The sequence below is a fragment of the Microtus oregoni genome, unplaced genomic scaffold (assembly GCF_018167655.1).
Source record: "Microtus oregoni isolate MIOR12 unplaced genomic scaffold, Mior012 000192F_ref0000130, whole genome shotgun sequence".
NCBI classification, from domain to species: domain Eukaryota; kingdom Metazoa; phylum Chordata; class Mammalia; order Rodentia; family Cricetidae; genus Microtus; species Microtus oregoni.
Window position 1 is genome coordinate 54,509 of NW_024544851.1, and position 13,369 is coordinate 67,877.

General features: G+C 41.3%; 1 protein-coding gene and 1 pseudogene across 1 annotated transcript; both read right to left on the reverse strand.

The window, feature by feature from the left end:
• Nucleotides 1-2,405: 2,405 nt before the first annotated feature.
• LOC121445444 lies at nt 2,406-2,744 on the reverse strand (annotated as a pseudogene).
• Nucleotides 2,745-5,592: 2,848 nt separating this feature from the next.
• On the reverse strand, nt 5,593-10,071 carry LOC121445445 (DNA-directed RNA polymerase III subunit RPC10-like). The gene is made up of 4 exons (XM_041647594.1): nt 9,987-10,071; nt 9,708-9,733; nt 8,192-8,279; nt 5,593-5,857 (listed from the first exon to the last, which is right to left on the reverse strand). Exons 1-4 carry the CDS (start codon nt 10,069-10,071, stop codon nt 5,730-5,732), a joined length of 327 nt encoding a protein of 108 aa, XP_041503528.1. The 3' UTR covers nt 5,593-5,729.
• Between the last annotated feature and the right edge of the window lie 3,298 nt (nt 10,072-13,369).

Here is a 13,369-nt window from a genome sequence, read left to right on the forward strand (position 1 = left end):
AAACTGCCTAGGCTCCCACAAAGCCAGTACGTGCAGTAGGATCAAAAACCCACTGCAATTGTTCTTGAATTCTCAGTATTCCTCATTGTCCGCTATGTTCAGCTAGTCCGGATTTATCCCATGTTTTTTCAGACCTAGGCCAGCTGGCCTTGGTGAGATCCCAATAGAACATCCCCATTGTCTTAGTGTGTGGGTGCACCCCTCGTGGTCCTGAGTTCCTTGCTCGTGCTCCGTCTCCTTCTGCTCCTGATTTGGACCTTGAGATTTCTGTCCGGTGCTCCCGTGTGGGTCTCTGTCTCTGTCTCCTTTCATCGCCTGATGAAAAAAAAGAAAAAATCAAATCTGCATTACCATACAGCTATATATGGCAATATACCCAAGTATATGGATGGATAGATAGATAGATAGATAGATAGATAGATAGATAGATAGATAGATAATGTAAGTATAAATGATTCACTCAACCTCAGATTCTCTTATTTAATGATGGGTACCCCTTACCCTCCTTTAACATCTATTTTCCCATACAATGGATATGGGAGCCATTTTGAATCTGACTTATAAAGGTGATGTTCTTAAACTGGAATAAAACAGAGGGAGCTGAGATTTTAAGACATCTATGTAAAACAGCACAATTTCTTCTCTCTTATGTTTCTGACTAATAATAAAATAATAGTAATAAATTAATAATAAATAAATAACCTGTCCTATTTATGCCAAAAAAAAAAAAAAAAGAAGCCCTGGTTTGTCAGCACCTGTCTGTGAACCCACAGAATTACTTCCTCTACACTTGTATTATCTGACTCACCTCCAGTCTCTCTAAGTTCCAGGGAGAGCTTTACAATAATGAAACAGTCAGTCATCTGGATGAAATCACTTCCCCAATATACTTGAGATCTGCCATGGTAAAAGGGCAGCTTCAACTGTCCCTCTTATGTCCAGGCTTCCACAGGAAAAGTCTTCACGGAAAGCATGTGGGCTCTGCTGCAGATTCCATTCACTGTGGCTCCTCTGGGGCTTCCTGCTTACACTGCTTAGCTGGAGCTTTTTCTTAGTATCAAGAAGCATTTCTTACTCCACTCCCAGTCCCCAGAAGGGCCATCTCAACTCTGCTTTCCATCATCAGGTGGGCCTAATCTACACTACCATCCTAGAAGAGAGGTGACAGATCTGCTCCAACTCTGATAATAAATGAAGCTGGGACATGATCCTGAACCCACAGAGATGTAGTAAGAAGGGCCCTGAAATAATCAGACAAACTATATTATTTAAATCACTGCTTAGCCCATTAGCTCTAGCTTCTTATTGGCTAACTTTTACATATTAATTTAACCCATCTCCATTAATCTGTATATTGTCATGTGGCAGCGGCTTACTAGGTAAAGTTCCATTCAGCTCCAGCAGGGCTACATGGCTTCTCCCTGACTCCACCTCCTTTCTCCCAGAATTCTGCTTAGTTTTCCCTGCCTAGTTCTGTTCCCCTATAGCTCTGCTATAGGCCCAAAGCAGTTCCTTCATTAACCAATGATATTCACAGCATACAGAGGGGAATCCCTCCTCACAGAGAGAAGTGGGTACACCGGATCCCTGTATAGATACCTGGTATCTAAAGAGTTAGCATGCCTACCTCATGTACCTGTCCCTACAGACCAATACAGCACATGGTACTGTAAGGACAGGAGTCAAATGCAGGTGCTGGAGAGATGTCTCATAAGAGCATTTACTGCTCTAATAGATTTTCTTAAAAAGAAATTTCTCCTTACATGTGTTTTTCTTGGATTTATTTACATACCTAGTGCCTATGGAAGTCAGAAGAAGGGACCGGATCCCTTTAAACTGGAGTGATATAAAGTAGCAAGATTCCCTGTGGGTGCTGCGAACTGAATCCAGATCCTGTATGAGAGAAGTATGCTGCTATTGTCCACTGGATCATCTCTCCAGCTTCCATGTTGTTTTATATTATCTCTCTCACTTGTGGGGTTTTCCAGCTTGTTTTCAGTCAGCACTTTCAATGTGGCAGCTCACTGACTTTTAGTGTCCAAAGATTTTCTTCTATAAAATCTGTTGGTAGTCTTTATTATGGATCCTTGTATAATAAATGGTAATTTTTCTTTTCTGTTTCCAATATTATTCTTTGGTGATAATTTGATGTATAGACAAAATTCTTGTTAGTTTTGATTTTTGAAACAAAATCTCATAATGTAGCCAAGGCTTAAGATAGATTAAAATGTCAGGGGAGCGCTTGGAAAATGAAATAAGTGGGGCAGAAACAATATAAAAATAAAGAGATAGCCAACTTCACAAAGTCACCTTCTGTCCTCCATGTGAATGTTGAGATATGTATCCACCACCCCCTACCATATACCTATGCAATAATAATTTTTTTTATTTAAAAAACCGCACATTTATTTCGCTTTCTGACTCTGCGCTTGTGCCTTCAACACTTTCACAACAATTTTCTGCTCCTCAATAAGGAAAGCCCACTTGATCCTGTCACGGACACACTTGGCACACATGGAGCCACCATAGGCCCGGCTGACATGCTTCTTTGTCTTCAACAATCTCATGAGGACTTTCGGTCTCATAGCACGAACCCCTCAGAGTCGGCCTGGGCACACACCGCACACTGATTTAGGTGCTTTTCCAACCTTCTTGGTGTAAAGGTAAACAATCCTGTTGCCAGGGGTTCGAGACAGCCTAGTTTTGTTGGAGGCTGTGTTGTAGGATGTCAAACGCTGGACCATTCTGAGTGCCTCTAAGCACCGTCCCCAGAAGAGGAAAAAGGCATAATAATTTTTTTAAAATAGGCAAATTACGTCTGGTTGTGAAAACTCCAGCTAAGGGCTGTGAATTCTAAAGCAATAAAGGTGGAGTACACAGTCTATAATCATCTTATATAGAGATTTCAATTGAGAATGTTAACACTGATGAACCACACTAACCAGATGACCTTAATTTGACTTTTCCCAGTTGTAAACCTAAAACTCAAAGAGATAGTAAGGTTTCTTTTTGACATTCAAAAGTTATGTCTTAACCCCTTGTAACCTGGTATATTAAGAACAGCTTGAACCCTTGTCATCTATGGACTCATCCAATGATCTCATTTAACAAATACGAAAAAGGATAAGTAGGGGTGAAACTTCACTGAACAATTCTCTTAAAAAGCCACCCAAATTAAATAAAAACACTTTACTTAGTGAGATAACCCGGACCCAAAAAGATGAATATGGTATGTACTCACTCTAAGTGGATTCTAGCCATAAATAAAGGACATTGAACCTGTAATTTGTGATCCTAGAGAAGCTAAATAAGGTGAACCCAAAGAAAAACATATATATAGTTATCCTCCTGGATATTGGAAGTAGACAAGATTGCCAGGCAAAAGTTGGGAGCATGGGTGTGGGGGGGTGGGGGGAAGGGGAGATGGGGAGAGAGAAGGGAGAAAGGGAGGATTGGGCAGAGCTTGGGGGAATGGGATGGTTGGGATGGAGGAAAGGTGGATATGGGAGCAGGGAAGTAGATATCTTAATTATGGGAGCCATTTTAGGGTTGGCAAAAGACTTGACTCTAGAAGGGTTCCCAGGTGCCCAAGGAGATGTCCCCAGCTTGTTCCTTGGGCAGCAGAGAGGGTGCCTGAACTGGCCTTATCCCATAGTCACAGTGATGAATATCTTGCATATCACCATAGAACCTTCATCAGATGATGGATGGAGATAGAGACAGAGACCCACATTGGAGCACTGGACTGAGCTCCCAAGGTCCAAATGAGGAGCAGAAGGAGGGAGAACATGAGCAAGAAAGTCAGGAATGCGAGGGGTGCATCCACCCACTGAGACAGTGGGACTGATCTAATGGGAGCTCACCAAGACCAGCTGGACTGGTACTGATGGAGCATGTGATCAAACCAGACTCTCTGAATGTGGCTGACAATGAGGGCTGACTGAGAAGCCAAGGACAATGACACTGGGTTTTGATTCTACTGCATGGACTGGCTTTGTAGGAGCCTAGTCTGTTTGGATGCTCACTTTCCTAGACCTGGATGGAATGGGGAGGACCTTAGACTTCCCACAGGGCAGGGAACCCTGACTGCTCTTAGGACTGGAGAGGGAGAGGGAGGAGGAGGAGTGGGGTAAGTGAGAGGAAAATGGGAGGAGGTGGAAATTTTTAATAAAGAAAAAAAAGCCACCCAAATCATAAACATGGCTATTATTAAGACACTTGACTTACTTTATACCTAGTTGTCCTGAGAATCTTTTGTGGCGTGGTCCAGAATCCCAGCATCAATGACAAAAATTCACTGAAAGAACTGGGGCTGAGACAGGCAGCAGCACACAACCTATCTTCTCTTCCAACTCCTGCTGCCACTGACAGGATAGCCTGGACCTCCCAATACTCCTGCTTTGGCCTCTCAAGTGGTAACACTGCATGTCTGTCACCCTTGGGTAGCATTTTAAATTACTGCTAGATATTGCCTCATTGTCCCGAGAAACTGTTGTACCAACTTCTATTCTCACCAGCCTTGTGAGAATGTCTTAACCCTTACCAACAGTAAAAATGATCACTCTCCCCCACACCTCTGTCATTCAGTACCAAGGACTGAGCCCAGAACTTGCCATATGCTAGGCAAGTGATCTAATATCCAAATACATCTCATTCAAAGACTATGTGGCTCTCCTTTGTAACAGAGTTAGTAAAAGGAGATAATCTACAAAGTTCTAAAGGCTTGAAAATAACCGCAGATCAAAGATTTCGAAATCAGCTTTTGTTTGTGAATTATTCACCCACACCACTATTTAAGGACTTTGAAAACATTAGATGTGTTATGTTCATAGGAGGATACTGTTATTTTAGATTTCCTTACTATCTGCATTCTTTATCATGTATATGACTGTCCAGTTGCATGGAGGGACCAGAGCTTCCATCATAGAAAAATATGTCCACTATATAGAATAATCTCACTAGTAATTCTAGCAAATAAGTAACTTTTCTAAATTTATTGAGATTTTAATAGGTTTTTGAATGTGGTTCAAACACAGACTTTTGTAAGTGCTAGGCATAGGCTCTATTGTGGTCCTTTCTCCCTAGCTGGAAATAGAAAATATTTTTGGTTACTTTTAAATTCCTATCAACATCATTCAGAAAATCCAAATAACAGATGTTTGTTTAGTTATTAATCATACAAGCTGTATCATGTCAGTCCTGAATTTAAATGTGCTTTTCAATGATTTTATGGATATTTTTATAATTGTTCTAGAGAGAAAAAACAAAAATTATCTTAAAAATTAAATGGCTGGAGATATAGCTCAGTTGACTGAGTTACTTGTCTGTACTCATGAGGTTCAGAGTTCAATCCCCAGCACTGCATAGAATGAATATAGTTCACATGCCTATCATCCTAATACTTCTGAGTCAGTGGCAAGAAGAATAGGAGGTTCAAGATTATCCTTGGCTATAAACCAAGTTTCTAGTTCTAATGGTAGTAAGGAAATATCAACTACCCACTATATAAATACAAAGGATGAAGGAATAGAACCTGAAGCCAAGTGAATATCCTCATGTGTATTTATTTCCCAAGGACCCGAGGCCCCTGTGCATTAAGGTCTTTATCTGCTGACCTACAGATGACCTGTTTCACCCTGGTCCTCCACCACTGAAGAGTTAGCTTCCTATCACACAGCAAAGACCTTCAGCACACAACATTCAGAGCTACAGCTGGGTAAGTCCTGCCCTTAGTCTCTCCAGCGATGTCCACACTGAGCATTGCAGCACTTGTAGAAGGTGGTCATTGGCTCATCTGCGGAACGGGTCTGAAGCTGCATGAAATAGGCATGGGGATGTTCACATTTTGGACATGGCTCTGACAAAGAGAAAAACAAGTCATCCACATTACACAAATACTGTTAAGTATGGGTAAATATCTCATCCCCGCATTCATCCAGACTACTTTGCCAATGGTAAATTTGCCAATAGCAACATCCTACCCACAGCACACCAATACTAGGGGGACTGGAGAGACTGTGACTTTGAAAGCACCTCCATAGTATCACTTTCTTTCTCAAATTTTATTGAAGACTGGCTGGAAGCATAGCATGGGAAGGGTCTTTTATAGTCTGTTTTGTGGGGCTATAACAAAAATACCTGCCCAGTGTGGTAGCACACAGCTATAAAACCAGCATTTAAGAGACTGAGACAAGAGGCTTGCTATAAGGCCAGCCTGAGCTACATAACAAGAGTCTATCTCAAAAATAAACAAATAGATTTAAAAAAAATTAAGCCCCTACTCATTTTCCATTTTCAAGGTTTTTTTTTAAGATTTATTTATTTATTATGTGTACGGCATTCCTTCCATGTATGCCCGCAGGCCAGAAGGGGGCGCCGGGTCTCATTATAGATGGCTGTGAGCCACAATGTGGTTGCTGGAAATTGAACTCAGGACCTCTGGAAGAGCAGTGTTCTTAACCACTGAGCCATTTCTCCAGTCCTCATTTTCAAGGTTTTTGTTGTTTGCTTTTATAAAACAAGTTCTTGGAGTTGGCCTCAAGGTCACTAGGTAGCCAAGATGACCTTTAGCTCCTGATTATTTCAGTCCCCACCTCCCAAGCTGTACTAGCACACCTAGCTAATTCTAACTTTTAACATAAGATTGTATATTTCCTTATAGAGAAAAAGACTGCTAATCACACATGTGCCTTCCTTCTCAAACAGATAATATTTAGGGCCCTATTCTTTCTTTCCATTATCACATTTAAGTCTATCAAACATAAATCTTTTAATTTTTAAAAATTATTTTATGTGTATGTTTTGTTAGTAAGTATTCTATGAACCATGGATGCCAGTAGAGGACACTGGATCAAGATGGAAACCACCGAGTCATCTCTCCAGCCCTACTTTTTCTGTTTGTTTTTCAAGACAGGATTTCTCTATATAGTTTGGAGCCTGTAGACCAGGCTGGCCTCAAACTCACAGAGATCTATTTGTCTCTGTCTCTTGAGTGCTGGCACCACCCAGCTTCCCCAAAACTATTTACTGATTGACAGATTGATTGAGATAGGGTTGAGAGTACTGGCTTACATGCTTGAGCCACCATACTTCACTTCCAGCTATAAAACTTTTAAATCCATATAGAATAAAAAAGACCAGAGATGATCATTTTTTCAATAGTGGTATTTGAAAATACATACAACAGAGTTCTCCTAAGAAGCCTATACCTACGAGAGCATGGATGACTGCCCTCTATGTATCTCTCTGCCCCTCTCAACAACCATCAATATTTAAGTTGAAACCAACACTGAAACTTTTTTGTAATAAACTCTGAATTTGCTTCAAAAAGAGAATATATACCAGATTTTTATACTGGTCTAATCTGACCTGGAGAATCGAAATGAAACAATGGAGTGGGTATCAGTATGGTGATTTTCCTTTCAGAATATCTTTCCTTGAAAGAACCTACTTTAAATTTTTTAATACAGCCAGATGGTGGTACACACGCCTTTTAAACCTAGAACTTGAGCCGGGCGGTGGTGGCGCACACCTTTAATCCCAGCACGTGGGAGGCAGAGGCAGGCAAATCTCTGTGAGTTCGAGACCAGCCTGGTCTACAAGAGCTAGTTCCAGGACAGGCTCCAAAGCTACAGAGAAACCCTGTGTCGAAAAACCAAAAAAAAAAAAAAAAAACCACCTAGAATTTGGCAGGAAGGCAGGTGAATCATCTAAGTTCGAGGCCAGCATGGTCTACAGAGGAGGTCCAGGACACACAGGGCTACACAAAGAAATCCTGTCTCAAAAAAAAAATCCACAAAAAACAAAAATCAAACAAACAAAAAAGTTTTAATGCCTTGCTTAGAATTTAAAGAACGACTACATTGTAACTAAAACATATCATCAAATACTTCCTGTAGTGGCAAACACAAGCTATTTGTAATTACTGATATTTGCCATTATTTATATTTCCTTAAATTCTTTCATACTTACTGGGGGAGAGTGGAAAACAACTTTTCATGAATCAGCTATCTGAGCTCCAAGGATCAAACTCAGGTTGACAGATTTGGCAACAAGAGCTTTTACCCGCTAAACCATGTCATTGGTCATAATAATATAAAGGGTTGTATTATAATAAATGCATTATTATTAAATATAATAAGTAATAATAAACAGGGTTGAGTCACTGGCTTTGTAATGGAAAACTTCCCACCTGCAGTGGAGTCCACGTTCTCCCAGGCAGCTGCTCCCCCAAGCACATCATCCACCTCTTTCAGCTTTGGATACTTTCGGTTTGTTACCTGACAAAAATAAACCAAAGATTTCAAGTAATCATACAGTTTAAAAGGTGGGACACCAAACCATAACCCCTCTCCAGCATTTCCTCTACATGGTAAATGGATACAAAATTTATCTTCTTCAGAGAGCACCAAAAGCCATTAAAATGTTGGGGTTTTATGACTGGGATGTTCCCAAAACAACCCAGAGGTCCAATGTCAGAGCCCTCTAGAGACTGGAGGAAACACCAGGCAGAGCAGGAAGAAGAGTTGAGTTAAACCCTACTCTTTTCTCATACCCCTAAAACACCTAATAATCCAATATGAAAGACACAAAATAAGCCTAGCAGTATCATTTATCTGGGTATCCCAGCATTCCCTGGGGACACATTTGGCTGCTTTCCTAAATTTAGCAGTCAATCTCTCAAACTTCGAAACTAAGTCACCATTCATCTTATCACAAATCCAGACTCTAAACTCCATATAGCTCTAGGAAAGTGCAAACATTAAGAATGAGGGTGGTGGTGGCGCACGCCTTTAATCCCAGCACTCGGGAGGCAGAGGCAGGAGGATCTCTGTGAGTTCAAGGCCAGCCTGGACGACAGAGCTAGTTCCGGGACAGAGAAACCCTGTCTCGAAAAACCAAAAAAAAAAAAAAAAAAAAAAAAAGAATGAGGTGTCACCAAGGCCTGGTGATGCCATCTGCAATCACAGAACTCCGGACACCAAGGTAAGGAGGAACAAGAGCCGTAAACAAAACACCAAGGGCTGAAAACCAGCTTTCTGAGTTCCGATCCTGGGAAAAAGATAACAGGAATGAGGATAAACTGGGAGAACTGGATTGTGGTTTGTTTACTTAATTTTCATATATATATATATGCCATGCAGCCCAGGTGAACCTTGAACTTATTCTCCAGCCACAGCCTCCCCAAGTGATAGAATTATAGGCACGTACCAACAGCCAAAAAGGCTGGAATTTAAATAGGGTAGTCATTATTTTAAAAGACAAGGAGATAAAGGAAAAGGAAGAGAGAAACAGAGAGATATACACACACCCAAAAAAGAGAGAGGGGGGCGAGGAAGGGAGGGGGAGAGAGCAAAAAGAGCTACAAAAAGAACATAAAGATTTGAGATGAGAGGTGATAAACGGACTGGAGTCTGGCACGCCGGGAACAGCATGTGGGGACTGAAGGTTTTAAAAGCGTGGTTCAGCCTAGAGGTATGAACGGAAATTCTCGCAACTTTTTTGAGTGTCACAAAACGAGCAGCACAGAGCCGGAGGCAGAAATCTCTGTAGTAACCAAAAGAACGGCTTCGATTTGGTCGGAGCGACGCCACTGGATTAGCAACTGCTGGACTTGGGGAACCGCCGCTGCGAGAGACAAAAAACCTACCGCCCGCAGGAAGGTCTGAGCTCAGACAGCCGAGGAGGCGCTCGCCTCTGGTACTCACCTTGCGTGTGATATTATGCACGTAGGATTAAATGATTTATGAAATGTCACCTAGGTCTTCAATACCAAGTTAATCTGAATTTGGGAATATTAAATCATTTTTAATAAGCATGCTATCCTATGTACTAAATTGATTTTTTGACAATATAATTTTCTAAAAGGCACAGAGATGTACAAGGATTACGTATAAAACATGCTTATTAAGTATAACATAGAAACTAGTTTTATTTAATTTTATAAAATAATTATTAAATATTATATATTAGTCTTTGCACGGAGGGGCAAGTGTTGCAGGCGAAGCGATGGCAACGCGGTCCTTCCTCCACAATCAGTCCGTTTCCGCAGCTCGGACAGAAAAGCAGCATTCAACGTAAAGGTTCTCAATGTCTGGCGCTTCCGCCGCCGCAGACGCCCCTTGGAATCGGTCATTGGTACGTTCCCAGAAGGCACTGCGGCGGGCAGCCTCGCACACGCCATTGGTCAACGCAGATAATCCTTCCCTAGCTTTCCGTACAGGGCCTGCGCGTGCGCACGGGGCTCTCTGCCTCGAACACCGGCTGTTGACAGGAGAAGGCTGGCGGCGGGCGGCCCTGAAGTACCCTGGATCGGAGGGAGGTACCGGGTGATGAGAAGAAACTGCCACACGCCGAGCCGTGGAAGGGTTCCAGGAGGGTCTCTGAGCCGGGACTGACAGGCAGAGCCTACCCAAATGTCTCAACTGCTGTCTGCCTAACGTATGGATCCGTTTAACCTTTTCTTCACCTGGTCTTAATTCTGTCATTTCACTTAGCTAGATTCAGCACTACAGACCAACTCTGACCTACAATACCAGCAGTTCCTCTCCACAGACCTCCAGCTGGTTCTTTTACTCGTTCCTATAGACTTCTTTACATTTCCCAGCTCTCGTTTCTCAGACCTCTTTGAAATAAATGCCTTTCCTCGTCAATCCTCTGCAGTCAACCTACACGGGGGGGGGGGGGGGGGGGGGGGTGAGTCCTAGTTGCTTTGTTTTGTTGTTTTTTGTTAACTTTACACAAGTTAGTTATCTGGGAAGAGGAACCCCAACTGGCAAAATGTCTATCAGACTGACCTGTAGGTAAGTCTGTGGGCATTTTCTTGAACGTAAATTGATAGAAGAGGTCCTAGCGCATTGTGGGCAGTGTTACCACTAAACCAGTGTTCATGAGTGAAATAGGAAGGCAAGACGATAGAGCTGGATGGTTTAGCCTTTAAGAGCACTTGTTCTGCCCTGCAGTAATGGCACGCGCTTTTAATCCCAGCACTTGGGAGGCAGAGGCAGGTGGATCTCTTGAGGCCAGCCTGGTCTACAGAGTGAGTTCCAGGACAGCCAGGGATACACAGAGAAATCCTTTTGGGGGTTGTGGGGTGGAGAACTTGTTCTTGCAGAGGACAGAGATTCGATTCCCAGCACCCATAGGGTGGCGTCATAAATGTCCATAAAAACTTCAGTACCACAGGATCCAAAGCCCCTTCTGACCTCCATGCATGCCTATGGTACAAAAACATACGCATAAACAAATTTCAAAACAAAATGGAAAAAAAAAGGAAAGCAATATAAGCAAGCAAGTAAGCAGCATTTCTCCATGGTCACTGTTTCAGTTTCTGCACTGGCTTCAATAAACAATGAACTATCATCTGTAAGCCAAACAAACCCTTTCTTCTCCAAATTGCTTTTTGTTCATGGTGTTTTATTACAGTAATAGAAACCTAAACAAATATACATACTGTGTGGCTTTTAATGTGTGATTTAAGAATAAGTTCTTTAATATTTTTAAAAACTTTTTGTCAGCCACGATTACCAAGGAAAACAGGAATACTTCACAGTTGCTTTCACTGAAACTGTTATATCTTGTGAATTTACTGTTATTAAATAAACTCTGACATTGTAAAGACATAAATATGTTTGTCTATGATTCTGATATGGCACAATCATGGCAACTGTGAAAATCATCTTACTAGGTGTGTATGAAATGCACTGTCTTAAATATAGAAAGGTTAAATTTTACAACTAATTATTTTATTTTTTGATGTTTTATTTTTATTTTGCCTGCATGTATGTCTATGTACCTTGTGCACACAGTGAATGCAGAGGCCAGACAAGGGCATCAGATATCCTGGAACTGGAGTTAGTCAGTTGTGAACTAGAAATGCAGGTGCTAGAAATGGTCCTCTAAATATAAGAGCAGACAGAGCTCTTATTTTATTATTTTTATTATTTATTATTTTAATAAAGATGAATCTAGATGTTAAAAATTGCATAGTTATAGTAGTGTCTCTGAGCCTACTCCTAACATTATTCCCCGATTGCCTTCCATTTGCATGTCAGAGCTGGGAAAGAATGATTCATCAGACATAGCTGTATATGTTCTCTCATCAGCCCAATGGTGAGCTCCAAGTCACATTCTCTAGGACACAAAAAAAAGTGTCGCTCAGATTCTTTGACAGGTTGGAAACTGACATGGGCATGATGGATTTTCATAAAGACAGAGTGAGGAGCTGTCATGAACCTGAAGTTCTACCATCTCACTTCCAACTTTAGTTATGAAGAACTGACCTAAAATACGGCTGGATGGTAGAGAGTTACATACAGTGATAGCCTGGGCAGCATCAGGTGAAATCTACCATGTAGACACTGGAGGCCAGTGCTCAGCACCTGCACAAGTATCCTCCTTGTACCCAAGTACTTACAGATGAGGGGGCTAAAGAGTGGAGCTTCCAGAGAAGGTCTCTGCTGGTAACTGTTTCTTTGAGGGATTCTTGATGGGATGATGAATTTGTGGGTTCTGATCAAGTCTGCATGTGGAAAATATAGGCAATGATGTGATTTCATAGTGGGAGACCTGGCTTGCTCCCTGGAAGAGTCAAATACTAGATCTGTTCATTAACTTGACAGTAAGGACAGGGTCCAGAACAAAGCTCTAATGCCTGCTGGACTTCTCCCACTAGTGATATCATTTCCTGTTCTTTATGCTACTAGGAACTGAGAAGCAGCTCAGTCAGGTGGGAGACCCATCATTATCTCATGCAAGGATTCTTGGCCGACAGTAGAAGTGTGAAAACAGGGTTAAGAAGAAATCTCTTTGGATGAGTGGACAGATATCAGCCTGCTGAGATACTTTAAGAGAATCACCACATAAATAATAATATTTCCTCTGAATCAAGCAAAAATAACAAGTATCTATATAAAAAGTATCCATATTAATCATTAAATTTTTTAAATATTATGGAGTGGTCAGAGTGTCAACTTGATTTTTCCATCAGTCTGGATATTTTAAAGGTTCTTAATATTGTTTTTTGTTAATTAAATGAAAACAGGCTCTTTTACAGACTCTTAGAATTATGTACTGTTTTGAAGGTAATCTGATGGATGATGGATTTTGATGGCCAATTTGAATCTAGCTTTGGGATGGCATCTGATAAACTCACTTCTACATGTGCTGGATATGCCAACACTAGGGTGTTTGCAGGTGTGGAATAATTACACAATGTAAAAAAAAAAGGAACTGACATTTGGAACGTGTACAAACTGCAAGCCCACTGAACAGAATGGGATTTTAGCAAGATGTAAATGTAACCAATTCCATACTCAACACAGAAGCAATGCTGAGAATAAAATGTCTTAACTACTTTTTTATTGATTCA

What these genes read in the sequence shown, in the direction of transcription:
- LOC121445445 (XM_041647594.1), bottom strand. Translation starts at nt 10,071, where the DNA reads ATGCTGCTTTTCTGTCCGAGCTGCGGAAACGGACTGATTGTGGAGGAA. An exon ending in CTTCGCCTGCAACACTTGCC is followed by an intron (nt 9,734 to 9,986) that starts CCTCCGTGCAAA and finishes AAATCATTTAAT; the next exon opens with CCTACGTGCATAATATCACA. An exon ending in TGCATAATATCACACGCAAG is followed by an intron (nt 8,280 to 9,707) that starts GTGAGTACCAGA and finishes TATTTTTGTCAG; the next exon opens with GTAACAAACCGAAAGTATCC.